The 15,069-nt window shown below is 41.7% G+C and overlaps 2 protein-coding genes across 5 annotated transcripts in view; one reads left to right on the forward strand and one right to left on the reverse strand.

Moving 5' to 3' along the window:
* The window catches only part of LOC110496010 (sorting nexin-27), a 70,802-nt gene that overhangs the window by 50,480 nt on the left and 5,253 nt on the right, over positions 1-15,069 (forward strand). The gene's annotated exons all lie outside the window — the stretch shown is intronic.
* LOC110496009 (neuronal acetylcholine receptor subunit alpha-7) overlaps positions 1-15,069 on the reverse strand; it is a 40,766-nt gene that overhangs the window by 2,685 nt on the left and 23,012 nt on the right. For 3 of the 4 annotated variants that reach the window (XM_090208391.1, XM_021571620.3, XM_036952494.2), the window contains exons 2-9: positions 12,621-12,760; positions 12,357-12,401; positions 12,099-12,208; positions 11,907-11,986; positions 7,167-7,334; positions 6,830-7,024; positions 5,005-5,091; positions 3,859-3,968 (exon numbers count right to left, since the gene is read on the reverse strand). In XM_090208391.1, coding sequence (XP_090064517.1) covers positions 3,859-3,968; positions 5,005-5,091; positions 6,830-7,024; positions 7,167-7,334; positions 11,907-11,986; positions 12,099-12,208; positions 12,357-12,401; positions 12,621-12,760 — 935 coding nt within the window. Of the gene's footprint in view, positions 1-3,858; positions 3,969-5,004; positions 5,092-6,829; positions 7,025-7,166; positions 7,335-11,906; positions 11,987-12,098; positions 12,209-12,356; positions 12,402-12,620; positions 12,761-13,128; positions 13,306-15,069 lie in introns of those variants that run through there. The other variant, XM_036952495.2, reaches the window with a different exon arrangement.

Consider the following 15,069-nt stretch of genomic DNA (forward strand, 5'->3'; position numbering starts at 1 on the left):
GGCTTTGGGACGACGCTCACCTGGGTGAACCAATCACAAAGCTTCACAGTAATACTTTGGCATGTATTCTCTCTGTTCACTTGCTTTTTATCGCTTGATAATTTCACCAGTAATTTCTTCTTGCATGTTTTGCTCCAATTGCTACTGTCTGCTGCTACTATTATACATTAGTTGGTGAAGATGTTTTCTAGCAAGTTATCAATGTGCATAATATATTTAAAGTGGAGAGAGGCTAGGAAAAAAATATGAAATGCCGATCTGCATTCTGAATGCAAGTTTTGAGAACACAGACAATTCCGCTGCTTCCTTAATTTATATACACTCAGTGGTTCGCTCCTACAGACAGTCACGTGGCTGTGGCTTTCTATATAAAGCAGGCATTGAGGCATTCAGTTACTGTTCGATTGAACGTTTAGGTTACTAATTTTTCCCATTCTAAGTGACTTTGAGCACGTGGTAGGCGCTTCGGTTTCAGTATCTCAGAAACAGCCGACTTCCTAGGCTTTTCACGCACAACAGTTTCTAGGGTTTACCGAGAATGGCGCGACGAACAAAAAACATCCAGTCAGCGGCAGTCCTGTGGGCAAAAACAGCCCGTTACTAAATGGGTGTACCTAATTGAATTAGAGGGCTATGCCGCTGGAATTTATACACTGAGTAGGTGAAGTTATGGAGATTGTACTCCTATTAAAGAGACGGCGAGAGAGACAGTTCTTCGGTTTAGGGTTATTTAATGTTGATTGGACATTAACAATGTTTGCAATTCTGTGCTATTTCACTCTTCTGTGATCATCCAATTAACTGTCCATTTATCCGCCAACCGTGATGTCCTAGCCGTGTCTAAATCATGGCTTAGGAAGGCCACCAAAAATCCTGACATTTCTATCCCTAGCTATAACATCTTCCGACAAGATAGAACTGCCAAAGGGGGCAGGGTTGCAATCTACTACAGAGAGAGCCTGCAGAGTTCTGTCATACTATCCAGGTCTGTGCCCAAACAATTTGAGCTTCTACTTTTAAAAATCCACCTTTCCAGAAACAAGTCTCTCACCGTTGCCGCTTGTTATAGACCCACCTTCAGTCCCCAGCTGTGCCCTGGATACCATATGTGAATTGATTGCCCCCCATCTATCTTCAGAGTTCGTGCTGTTAGGTGACCTAAACTGGGATATGCTTAACAACCCAGCCGTCCTACAATCTAAGCTAGATGCCCTCAATCTCACACAAATTATTAAGGAACCTACCAGGTGCAACCCTAAATCCGTAACCATGGGCACCCTCTTAGATATTATCCTGACCAACTTTCCCTCTAAATACACCTCTGCTGTCTTCAACCAGGATCTCAGCGATCACTGACTCATTGCCTGCATGCATGATGGGTCCGTGGTCAAACGACCACCCCTCATCACTGTCAAACGCTCCCTAAAACACTTTAGCGAGCAGGCCTTTCTAATCGACCTGGCCCGGGTATCCTGAAAGGATATTGACCTAATCCCGTCAGTAGAGGATGCCGGGTTGCTCTTTAAAAGTGCTTTCCTCGCCATCTTAAATAAGCATGCCCCATTCAAAAAATAGAACTAAGAACAGATATAGCCCTTGCTTCATCCCAGACTTGACTGCCCTTGACCAGCACAAAAACATCCTGTGGCGTTCTGCACTTTTCAGGGAAGTCAGGAACCAATATACTCAGTCAGTTAAGAAAGCTAAGGCTAGCTTTTTCAAACAGAAATTTGCATTCTGTAGCACTAATTCCAAAAGTCCATGGAGAATAAGAGCACCTCCTTCCAGCTGCCCACTGCACTGAGGCTGGGAAACACTGTCACCACCGATAAATCTACGATAATTGATCATTTCAATAAACATTTTTGTACAGCTGGCCATGCTTTCCACCTGGCTACCCCTAACCCGGCCAACAGCTCAGCACCCTCTGCAGCAACTTGCCCAAGCCCCCCCTGCTTCTCCTTCACCCAAATCCAGACAGCTGATGTTCTGAAAGAGCTGCAAAATCTGGATTTCTACAAATCAGCTGGGCTAGACAATCTGGACCCTCTCTTTCTAAAATGATCTGCCAAAATTGTTGCAACCCCTATTACTAGCCTGTTCAATCTCTCTTTCGTATCGTCTGAGATCCCCAAAGATTGGAAAGCTGCCGCGGTCATCCCCCTCTTCAAAGGGGGAGACACTCTAGACCCAAACTGTTATAGATCTATATCCATCCTGCCCTGCCATTCTAAAATCTTCGATAGCCAAGTTAACAAACAGATCACTGACCAGTTCGAATCCCACCGTACCTTCTCCACTATGCAATCTGGTTTCCGAGCTGGTCATGGGTGCACCTCAGCCACGCTCAAGGTCCTAAATGATATCATAACCACCATCGATAAAAAACAGTACTGTGCAGCCGTCTTTATCGACCTGCCCAAAGCTTTAGACTCTGTCAATCACAGCATTCTTATCGGCAGACTCAAAAGCCTTGGTTTCTCAAATGACTGCCTCGCCTTGTTCACCAACTACTCAGATAGAGTTCAGTGTGTCAAATCGGAGCGCCTGTTTTCCGGACCTCTGGCAGTCTCTATGGGGTTTCCACAGGGTTCAATTCTCGGGCCGACTCTTTTTTCTGTATATATCAATGATGTCGCTCTTGCTGCTGGTGTTTCTCTGATCCACCTCTATGCAGACGACAAGATTCTGTATACATCTGGCCCTTCTTTGGACACTGCGTTAACAAACCTCCAAACAAGCTTAGAATATGTGGACAACTACAAATACCTAGGTGTCTGGGTAGACTGTAAACTCTCCTTCCAGACTCACATTAAGCATAACCAATGCAAAATTAAATCTAGAATCGGCTTACTATTTTGCAAACAAAGCCTCCTTCACTCATGCTGCCAAAAATACCCTCGTAAAACTGACTATCCTACCGATCCTTGACTTCGGCGATGTCATTTACAAAATAGCCTCCAACAGTTTACTCAGCAAACTGGATGTAGTCTATCACAGTGACATCCGTTTTGTCACCAAAGCCCCATAAACGACCCACCACTACGACCTGTATGCTCTCGTTGGCTGGCCCTCACTACATAATTGTCGCCAACCCCACTGGCTCCAGGTCATCTATCAGTCTTTGCTAGGTAAAGCCCCGCCCCGCCAAAATGATTAATCATATCACTTTAGTAAATAATTTTTAAAGGGTTAATGACCTTAGATTTGAGCATATTTTGCCTCGATTTTAGAAAATTCTCAATTACCTCATTTGTCATTGGTATTGCCATCACTACTCCTCCTGGTGGTGCAATGTTATCATAATGGTACAAAGGATTTCAAGTAATTAAGCTACCATATTAGTTGATTTAGAAGTGGAAGATGGACCCAAATACATTTTAAATTAAATAAAATTCTAAAATTCCATGCCCAAATGCCACTACAATTCAATAACGACCCACACGTGTTTGGCCAGTTGCAACAACGAGAAAATGGCTATACCAAAGGGGTATGGCAAACCAAGAGTTATCTTGTTAGCATTAGCCATAATGGGGTAAAAACTGTTTCATTGTGGTATACCAGGAGACCAGCCATGGAAGGTTTGGTGGGTTAGCGCATGGCGCTAAGAGTGCCGTGTTTTCCTATGGGAAATGCTCATAGTTAGTAATCAATGGCGGCAGGTAGGCTAGCGGTTTAGACGTTGGGCCAGTAACTGAAAGGTTGCTGGTTTGAATCCCGAGCCTCCTAAAGTGAAAAATCTGTTTGTGCCCTTGAGTAAGGAAAATTGCTCCGTAAGTTGTTCTGGATAAGAGTGTCTGCTTAATGACTAAAATGTCAAATGTAACCGTCTTTGGACAGCATGAGGTCTGGCCTTACCCATTTGGGCATCTGGCCTCCGTTTGGGTCGTGGTGATGATACTGCAGCACCACCGTTGTAGCTATGACTGACATCCCAACAATGATCATAGTACTAGCAAAGTACTGTCCTGAAAGGGGGGCAGGAAAGAGAGAAAACAATTAGAGTAGAGAGAGGAAGCCATTTGTAATAACAATAATGCTAACAGTGGTTTTCTTGCTGATCATGACATTTTTCTTGGGCTTTAATGGGCTGGATTTGTGTTTTAGTAGTCAAAGGGGGGCAACTCATCTGTCTGGCTGCAGTGAGCTCACCGTACATCATTTCCACCATTGAATCTTTACGATTTATTTAGTCAATTACAGTTAAGGACAAACAGATTGTTAGATCACCAGTGCCTAACCAACATTTGGGACAATTATTTCAAACACACACACTACACTCTTAACAGACATACAGTGAGCTCCAAAAGTATTAGGACAGTTACATGTTGTTTTGGCTATATACTCCAGCACTTTGGATTTACTTCTACAATAATGTGGATGCTACCATGATTACGGATAATCCTGAATGAATCGTGAATAATGATGTGAGAAAGTTAGACACACATATCATACCCCCATAAAATTCTAACCTCCCATGTTATTGTAAGGGTGAGGGGTTAGCATGTCTTGGGGATAAGATATTTGTGCCTCTAACATTCTCACTCATCATTATTCATGATTCATTCACGATTATCTGTAATCATGGTAGCATTCACATTAATGTAGAAGTATTTAGAAACACATTCTATTCTTATTAACAAAAGTGACTCCAAAAAGACACAATACATTATTTAGAATTAATTTCTATTAGGCCCAAAATAATCTGAAACAAACCGCAAATGCATCCAACAAATTTGTGGAGTCACAAGCTTGATGTAGACATTGCGTGCTATCAATATGGGACCAAATACTGAATTTTTTTCTTCTTTAATACATATATAAGTGTATTGGTCTGCTTAAAATGGGCGGACTATGCACAAAAAGTGCTGTAATTTCGAAATAGATGAAAATACACTCAAATTAAAGCTGACAGTCTGCACTTTATCCTCATAGTCATTGTATCACTTCAAATCCAAAGTGCTGGAGTACAGAGCCAAAACAACAAACTGTATGAGAACACACCTATGAGAGGGATGGAATCTGAAGTAGCTGGCATGATCTCTGCCACCAGCAACATGAAGACTGTGAGCGAGAGCAGCACAGTGATACCTGAACAGAGAGAGGAAGATATTGAAAATGTATAAAACCGTGAGTGGCTGCTGAGCACAATCTCCATTTTAACTGACATGGGGTAATAAAATGTGTGTGATACTCAGTACAACTACAACACACACCACTCCTCACACATTTATTAACATCTGTGCCTCAATCAGGTTTGATCCCGGGCGAGCCTCCAGAAATCGACATTTGTAAAGATAAACCTTACAGGCATCTCGTTTGGCAAATATTTTATGTTCTTTGCCGGTCAAGCCAACGTAATTGATTTCAACTTCATACGAGTAGATTTGGTTCGATCTGATGCAAATTGCAAAGTGTGACAGAGTAATATACTCAAAGCGAATTACTTTTGGACCATTCCTCTTCTCCAATTGCCCTTAGTAGAGCCTTACTTCTAACCCACACATATGCTTACCCTATATTAGCAATCCATCTACCCCGGCTGTCTCTGCTCCCTCTCTCTTCCCCATCTCACTCTTCATTCACCAGATCTAATCTTCATCTCCTCCCATTACCTCTGTCCCACTTTCTTCCCCCCCCCCCCCACATTTTCCAAGTGCTTTCTTGGCATAACTGGTACCGTGCAGAAGCAAGCCGATAAAACAAACATCTTTCAAGTGAGTCGGCCCTGTTCGCTCAATAGATTAAACAAGTGTCACTTCAAGGGTCGAGAGGAAATGTAGAATTTAACTTTAAAGAATGTCACAGAAGAGATGGACAGTGGCTCTCATGTAAGGCCATATGCTTATCTTGGCAAGCCTGGTTGATACCAAACTCCAAGTCCTCCTGACTTCAGCATCTGGAGAGACTCCTTTGATGTTGGCACCCTATTCCCCATGTAGTGCACTACTTTTGACCAGAGCCCTTGTCAAAAGTAGTAGATTAGAAAGGGAATAAGGTGCCATTTGGGCCGGAGATGGTGCCTCAATAATGAAGGGGGCTGTGCTTTTACACTGGTTGGTTCCCCTCTATGTCCGTCTCGCTGAAACACCCATACAAATAGCCCGTGAGCACTGCCCCTTGCTTTACAACTGTTAGTTTTCAAATCTAAACAGAAAGAGGTCTCAACTTCCCTGGGGGAATATTTTTGGGGGTGATAATCAATCAGCGCCAAGGCAAAACTGGGTGCAATTTCTACCCTTAACATGAGACTCGATGAGAGTTTAAAAGAAAACTGCCTCTCCACACCACGGTGGGTTTTGGGTACATAGCTTGTGTTGCACAACATAACCGGGTATCAGCCAGGCTGTATCTTGGCACCAAATTCCTTAAAACCTGTTCATCTAGCATGGTATCAAGCTGAATTCCTGGAAGGCTGTGTGTATGTACGCTCTCTCTCCCTAATCAATTCCTGGGCTTAATTATATCAATAGGTTAATTGGCTGTGGTGTGTGAGGGATTATGCATATTTTCCAGTAATACAATGCACTGTAATGCATCCTCAAATTAGGTTAAAGGTTTTGCACATCCCCAAAACTCTTCTAGGTCTTCTTTGTTTTCCTCCGCTCTTTAGTTTTCACCCTTTACTAGAATCAATCTACTCTCTCTCCCCTGTCATCCTTTCTTCCCCATCACCATTATTCCCCTGCCATCCTCTTCTTATTCCTTCACTCTCTAATGCCTTTCCCCTTCTCCTCCTCTCTATGCTGCTGTCCTCCATCCTCATCTCTGTTTCTTTTAGAAAAATATCTATCCCTCTTGGATCATCCACCCTCTCCTCTCTGCTCACCCAGAGAGATCTTCTCCCCAGAGTCGGCAGGCAGTAGGAAGATAAGCAGGGTCATGGAGGACAGCAGCACACAGGGGATGAGCAAGTTTAGAGCGTAGTAGAGAGTGCGCCGGCGGATGGTCACAACGAACGTCACATCGGGATAGGGCTCCTTACAGCAGTCATAGAACACCTCGCTACGAGTGCCTGGCACTCCTTGAGTGAGTGAGGTGAGAAAAAAAGAGAAAAGTAAGGGACAGAATAAAGTGGGAATTTTCATAAAACTTCTAGCTTAGTTAACAATTTAAGTTGAGCAATTGATAACAGAAATTTAGGAGGGCAGTCCAATCCCACTCACCCACTAGGTCCCATTCCCCGTTGGACATGTAACCGGAGATGTCGGCCTCGTTCATTTGTAGGTCCATCAGCCAGCCATCGTACGTCCATGAGCCAAACTTCATCTCACACTTTTGGATATCGAAGGGGAACCAACGTACGTCCACGTTACATGTGCTCATGAAAATCCCTGACATACAGGGAAAGAGATTGATAAAAGGGATGCAAAGAGTGACATATAGGAGATATACACTGAGTGTACAAAACATTAAGAAGCTCTTTCAATGACATAGAGGTGAAAGCTATGATCCCTTATTGATGTCACTTGTTAAATCCACTTCAATCAGTGTAGATGAAGGGGAGGGGACAGGTTAAAGAAGGATTTTAAAGCTTTGAGACAATTAAGATACGGATTGTGTATGCGTGTCATTCAGAGGGTGAAACCGCTGATGGGTTTTTCACTCTCAACAGTTTCCCATGTGTATCAAGAATGGTCCACCACCCGGACAGGACATCCAGCCAACTTGACACAACTGTGGGAAGCGACTGTGGGAACGCTTTCGACACCTTGTAGAGTACATGCCCCAACAAATCGAGGCTGTTCTGAGGGCAAAAGTGGGTGCAACTCAATATTAGGAAGGTGTCCCTAATGTTTTGTACACTGTGTAGACATCCATACAGTGGGAGATTGTGAGAGCAAATTAGAGACATTTTACTTGTTGTTCACTTACAGTATGTGCAAAGGAACATTTGTAAAAGTGTATCTTCTTGTTCTGGCACCTATTTTTAAGCACTCTGGAGGAGGGATCAGTACTTAACCACAGTTAAACATGACAACAGTACAAGAGTGAGTGACTACGTCCCAATTATCTCTCCCTCTTACCATATTGCACTTGTTCATGTCCCTTCACTGATTTTAAAGGAAATTACTGGTGTAAATTCCCTCTAGCCTGGCCCCTGCCTCCACCAATCCAATGCTTTTAGATTTGTGGAAAGTAGTGGATGAGTCTACACTTCAGGAGACAGGAGATATATTGGTGGGACGCACCCAGAGAGTGCCATATAGAAAGTGACACTGATCTCTACTCTGCAGACAGCTTATCCAGACTATTCAGATCAACTTTTTCATTATACAGAACCACACACAGACACACAAAGTACAACACAATCGATGCACAGAGTAAAAACTGGCAAAGTAAAAACTGAAATGAACAAATCAAGCCTGTTGAGTTGTCCAGTAGTGCACACAACCAAAATGCCAAAGTAGTCTTCCAAACAGCACTCAAAAATATGAATTATGAGTCACAAGACATGCAAATTAAGCTTTAGAAAAACAGAGAAAGGTCTGAAAAGCAATTTTAATGGTTTAGAAGTTGACAATCAAACCAAATTAAATCCAGCATTAATTATAAAACGTAGTCACTTCACATATCAAATTCCCAATGCAAGATTTAAAATGTAGTTTCATTCAGTAGTTGTTTTTTCCCCGCTCATAATGGCATTGCTTTATAGTCTCTGAGCTGTGAAATTGTCAAGAATGAACAGTCCAATATACAATTCACCTCTTTGTGCTGTTGTAAGGGCTCTGTAATAACTTATTGTTTTCTCTAGATTCATTAAACCTAAAACTAAACCGATTTAGCTAAAAGCTACATTTACTTCCATTTGCAATTCACTGCTCTCCTGCAGCTCTGTAACAGATCCTCTAAGCTAATAATTAGGTTACTCTAAAAGCTGATCCGACAAGCAACAATGCTTGACCAAAATGTCCTCTAAAACTGCAACCAATATCTCAAGATTCTTTACTTCATACTGTATTTTTTATCTTAAATCTCTGGAGAATTCCCTGAAAAACAAGCTCTGCACAGGAAACAAGATGGATCACCCCAGCATTCAAAATCTATTTCCTTTCGTTCCCATAGTGTTTGTCCCAAACGGCACCGTTTGGGAACCAGCCTAAGACACCATCCTGCCAATACACCATGCATCATATCTGAGCTATATATGAAAACTATTTCCAAATGTTACCATCCACCTAAAGTTCTATCATATATCTCATCTGAGCTACGAAAACTATTCCTAAACCATTAAAAACCACGAGAGCTCCAGAGGGTTGCTGCTTTTTAATTATTTACCCAGGAGTCAAGCTCCCAAACCCTCCCTGGCATACAGAGCCCATAGTCTTTTATCTCCAGACCAAATGGAGGCCAAATGGACCCCAGTAATTACACAGGCTTTTATGACGAGAGGCCAGATCAGATCTTTGATATTCTGTATAGTATAGTGTTCCTGTGTGTGTCGCAGTCCCAATTCTCCATGCACGACATCATCATGATTTCAACCCAAATGGCACCCTATTCCCTACGTAGTGCGCTACTTCGACCAGCGCCCTATGGGACCTGGTTAAAATGTGCGCACTATATAGAGAATAGGGTGCAATTTGGGACACAGCCCCATATCACCCCTTCTGACAACATTTAATTATCCAACTGTGTTTATATTCACCACCTTATAAATAAACATATCCACTGAATAAGAAATGATGGAATTTCTTTGCACCCATTCCTTGACTTGACTTCAAAAGGCCATTTTGGTTTAGTCTGGCACAAGGGACTGAACCCCAGAAGTCTTTAATGTGAGGTTGGGGGAGAAGTCTGAGAGGATTCAACCAATTTGGTCTTAAAATTTGAGAGGGGTAAATATCTCCCATAGAGAAGAAACACTGCACATTGGGATTTGTTGCTACAGTAGCTGAGGATGCTGTTTCAAATATTGATGTCATAATTAAGAATAATGCGTAATTGCGTCAGATGCTCAATTAAGTTCTTGGTGCAGATGTGTTAGAAAAGATATTCGAACGAACAGCAGAAGCAGATCGGTAGCTCCACCCCACTCCGTCTGCAAGTTTTGGACAAGTCTATGGGCCAAATGTCCCCTCCCCTTCAGAAATTCAAAAGATGCGAACACCTGCGAAATCGTGATTTTTCCAACTGATCAGTGACAAAATCTGCGCACCGGAACAAAGTTCTCCGTTAGTTGTGTGATCCCACAGTCTGTTGACAGACACTGTGACACCATTTATGTTACATGTGTCTGTCCACGAGAGATTATACAAAACAGATAGGGAGACACACATACCCACTGATACAAAAAAGGCCACTACCAAAGTTTTAAAAAATACATGTATATATACAGTACCAGCCAAAAGTTTGGACACACCTACTATATTTTTGCTATTTTCTACAGTGTAGAATAATAGTGAAGACATCACAACTATGAAATAACATATATGGAATCATGTAGTACCCAAAGAAGTGTTAAACAAATATATTTTATATTTGAGATTCTTCAAAGTAGCCACCCTTTGCCATGATGACAGCTTTGCACACTCTTGGCATTCTCTCAACCAGCGTCATGTGGTTGTCACCTGGAATGTATTTAAATTAACAGGTGTACCTTTAAGTTAATTTGTTGAATTACTTTCCTTAATGCATTTGAGACAATCAGTTGTGTTGTGACAGGTAGGGGTGGAATAATAAAAGACCAAGTCCATATTATGGAAAGAACACCTCAAATAAGCAAAGAGAAACGGCAGTCCATCATTACTTTAAGAGATGAAGGTCAGTCAATCAGGAAAATTTCAAGAACTTTGAAAGTTTCTTCAAGTGCAGTCGCTAAAACCATCAAGTGCTATGATGTAACCGGCTTTCATGAGGATCGCTACAAGAAAAGAAGACCCAGAGTTACCTCTGCTGCAGAGGAGAAGTTCATTAGAGTTAAATGCACCTCAGATTGCATCCCAAATAAATACTTCACAGAATTCAAGTAACAGACACATCTCAACATCAACTGTTCAGAGGAGACTGTGAATCAGACCTTCATGGTTGAATTGCTGCAAAGAAACCACTACTAAAGGACACCAATAATAAGAAGAAACTTGCTTGGGCCAAGAAACACAAGCAATGGACATTTGACCAGGGGAAATCTTTTCTTTGATCTGATGAGTCCAAATTTTAGATTTTTCATTCCAACTGCCGTGTCTTTGTGAGACGTAGAGTAGGTGAACGGATGATCTCCACATGTGTGGTTCCCATTGTGAAGCATAGAGGAGGAGGTGTGATGATGTGGGGCTGCTTTGCTGGTGACTGTCTGTGATTTATTTAGAATTCAAGGCACACTTAACCAGCATGGCTACCACAGCATTCTGCAGCGATACGGCATCCCATCTGGTTTGCGCTTAGTGGTACTATCATTTGTTTTTCAACAGGACAATGACCCAAAACACACTTCCAGGCTGTGTAGGGGCTATTTGACAAAGAAGGAGAGTGATGGTGCTGCATCAGATGACCTGGCCTCCACAATCACCCGACCTCAACCCATTTGAGATGGTTTGGGATGAGTTGGACCGCAGAGTGAAGAAAAGCAGCCAACAAGTGCTCAGCATATGTGGGAACTCCTTCAAGAATGTTGGAAAAGCATTCCTCATGAAGCTGGTTGAGAGAATGCCAAGAGTGTGAAAAGCTGTCATCAAGGCAGAGGGTGGCTACTTTGAATAATGTAAAATATATTGATTTGTTTAACACTTTTGGTTACTACATAATTCCATATGTGTTATTTCATAGTTTTGATGTCTTCACTATTATTCTACAATGTAGAAAATTGTACAAATAAAGAAAATCTCTTGAATGAGTAGGTGTGTCCAAACTTTTGACTGATACTGTATGTAATATCAACAGAGTAGGAAAGATAGAAAGGGACTCACCTGGAGGGAGATACTCCGCGAAGCCACTGGAGTTGACCAACACGTTGGTCTTGAAGGTGGAGTCAAAGTCATCGTCTGCACTGAGGAAAGAGAAAGGAAAGGGTGGATCAAACTCTGGACAGTAGTGTTTTAAAACCATAAAACACATGCATGTGATGCATGATGATATGAATAGGACCATAGGTGTATTACCTGTTGTAGAGGAGGATGTCTGGCGTCCACACCTGGTCAGTTGTGAACCGAAGGTTTTTCACTCCAGGGTATTCAGTCTGGTTCCACTGAAGATAATGATCAAACCAGCTCTGGAAGATAGACTCAGACTGGATATATTGGACATGGCAATTTAATTCAACTTCAACTGAATATATAACTAAGAAGGTCCACTGAGAAGGATACAATAAATTCACTCTCACTCCGACAGCTGTTCACTTGAAGCTGTGCTGTGCTTACCATCCGAAGCCAGATGTTAGTGGTGAGGACCTGATTCTTCTCATCCTATAATATGTAAATCATTGAGTCAATTCTTCTTCTAAGGAGCTATATTGAGAGACATGCCTCAAAGAATTCTGAATCATTTTTGAAGTTGCAGTGGAATATTTACTTTAACAGAGCAGAGTTTGCACAGGTATAGACGAAGACACCAACAGACAGGTCGACGCACTGACAAGCAGACGGATAAAATAACATAAATGTAATATGAACATTGATCCCTACCACATCCATGATCTGCATCAGACTGATAGTGAAGAAGACTGTGAGGGAGTGTGAATCATTGCCCACCGGCCTCTCCATTCGATTGTAGTCCTTCAGAAGGTTCTTCAACAAGGTTCTCTGGTGAGGGCCCTGAATCGACACTGAGTGAGGAAGGGAGGAGAGGGAGATGGAAAGAAAGAGATAAAAGGAGAGTAGAAGATTTCAGAATAGAGGTGATGAAGACAAATGAGGGGCCATGGAAAGGGGAATATGTACGGAGAAGAAGGGAGCAGAGAGAGAAGATTTAAGAAAAGATTTCAGAAAAGGCGATATAGAAGAAAAAAAAGAGGATCGGCATGAAGAGGACCGCCCACTGGGCACAGATGTAATTTCAATGTCTAGTTTTGATTTACATTTGGTTGAGTTATCAACTAATGTGAATGCAACGTGAAATCGACAAAAGATGTCACCATGTCATTGATTGAATTTAGGTTAAAAGTTGGGTGAAAAAAAATTGAAATCCCCTTACGTTGATGACTTTTTGCAAATCCAATCAGTTCTCCACATTGATTCAACATCATCACATTACATGTTTTTGTTGAAGTTATGTGAAAACAACGTTAATGCAACCAGTTTTTGCTCAGTGGGAGGAGAAAGGAAAATGGACAGAGAAGAATGGAGCAGAGAGAGATGAGGGAGAAGGAGAGTAGAAGATTTCAGAAGCGAGGTGATATACAAAAGAGGGGGCATGGACAGGAGAGGAAAGTATGTGGGATAAGTAAAGATGAAGAATAGCGGAGGAGGAATCGGGGAAATTAGTGGAGGATGAGAGGAACCTCAGCGAAAGTTGTAGGCACACCTTCTCAATGCTTAATTAATGAATAATCAAGCAGTTTCGTAAGTGTAAAACCCGTGAAGCACTACAAATTTAAGTAAGCGTGGGTGAATCATTAAATAAGGCATGATGTTCAAAGGATTTGCTTCATAATAGTGTTGTGGAGACTCATGTTACAGTCAGGTCAAATTATTGGCACCCTTGATCAAAAAAAATGAACAAAAAAGAATGTATAAAATAAATAATACAAATACTGAGCTATATTGTATGCTCCAAAAAATTGGGACATTTTGTTTAACTATTAATAAAAACAATTCTCAAAAAGATAGGGGTCATAGTCATTAGCACCCCTCCTTTCAATACCTCGACTTGCGAGGATATCGGCAATGAGCTTTTTTCTAAAATGTTTTATTAGATTGGAGAACACATCTTAGAGACCATTCCTCCATACAGAATATTTCCAAAGAGCTCTATTTTCATGTCATCTGACCACAGCATCAGTTCCAATCCAAGTTCCAATGCCATTTAGCAAACTCCAGGCAATTACATTTGTTGGAGGACATGGAAATAGAGCTCTTTAGCCACACACACCAGTGGTAGGTTTTGTGTCCAAAGAAAGATTAATATGCAGAAACTAACCCTATACCTACTGTCAAATGTGATGGACCTTTAATGTTATGCGGCTATTTTCCATCCACTGGTCCTGGGGCCCTTGTTAAGGTCAACAGCATCATGAACTTTACACATTACCAGGATAGTTTTGTCAAAACCCTGGTTGATTCTGCCAGCAAGACACTGACACTAAACAAACATCAAAACCCACAAAAAAAGTATTATTTGGCCACAAAATCAACAGTCTCCGAACAAACCTGTGATTTGAATTGAAGGTGGCAGTCCATAAATGCAAATGAAGGATATCAAGGATCTGGAAATATTCTGTATGGAGGAATGGTCTAAAATCCCTCCCAATGTGTTCTCCAATTTTCAACTGTAGCTAGTATTGACATTATAATTAAATCCCAATGGATTAGTTTCCATGAAACAGCTGCCGGTGTTGGCTTCCGAGTTAGAGCAGTGTCCTTAGCTAGCTAGTTAAACATTTGGCTATGGGTTAGCACTGGCAGTATGGGATTATGGAGAGTGAATTAAATTGTTTCTTCGTCATCTTGCTAGGTAGTTACCTAGCTGTGACCATATGGTTAGTATCAACAAGGGCTTTCTACAAAATAATAACATTACTGCAGCTAGCTAGCTAACATTGAAATCTAGACCATAAACTAAGCAGCACCTTCTGGTTTGGAGTATTTTAACGAGGCTGAGTGGCTGACGACGTCAAGGTCTATGCTGTGTGATCACAAAAGAGATTGACTGTCGACACTCTGTTCAGAGGTGCTAAGTAAGTACTGTCGGCAGGCAAACATTTGACAATCCGATGTGTCAGCTAAAAAGTCAGTGGATTTTAAATATTTTAGATGTGACTTAGCATATTCTTGTCAGCGTCTTTTATATATTACTTTTTTTATGTAACTAGGCAAGTCAGTTAACAACACATTTTTATTTACAATGACAGCCTACCCCGTCCAAACCCTAACCCAGACAACGCTGGACCAATTGTGCACCGCCCTATGGGACTCC

Source organism: Oncorhynchus mykiss, chromosome 18, assembly GCF_057628025.1.
Source record: "Oncorhynchus mykiss isolate SJ-2025 chromosome 18, ASM5762802v1, whole genome shotgun sequence".
NCBI classification, from domain to species: domain Eukaryota; kingdom Metazoa; phylum Chordata; class Actinopteri; order Salmoniformes; family Salmonidae; genus Oncorhynchus; species Oncorhynchus mykiss.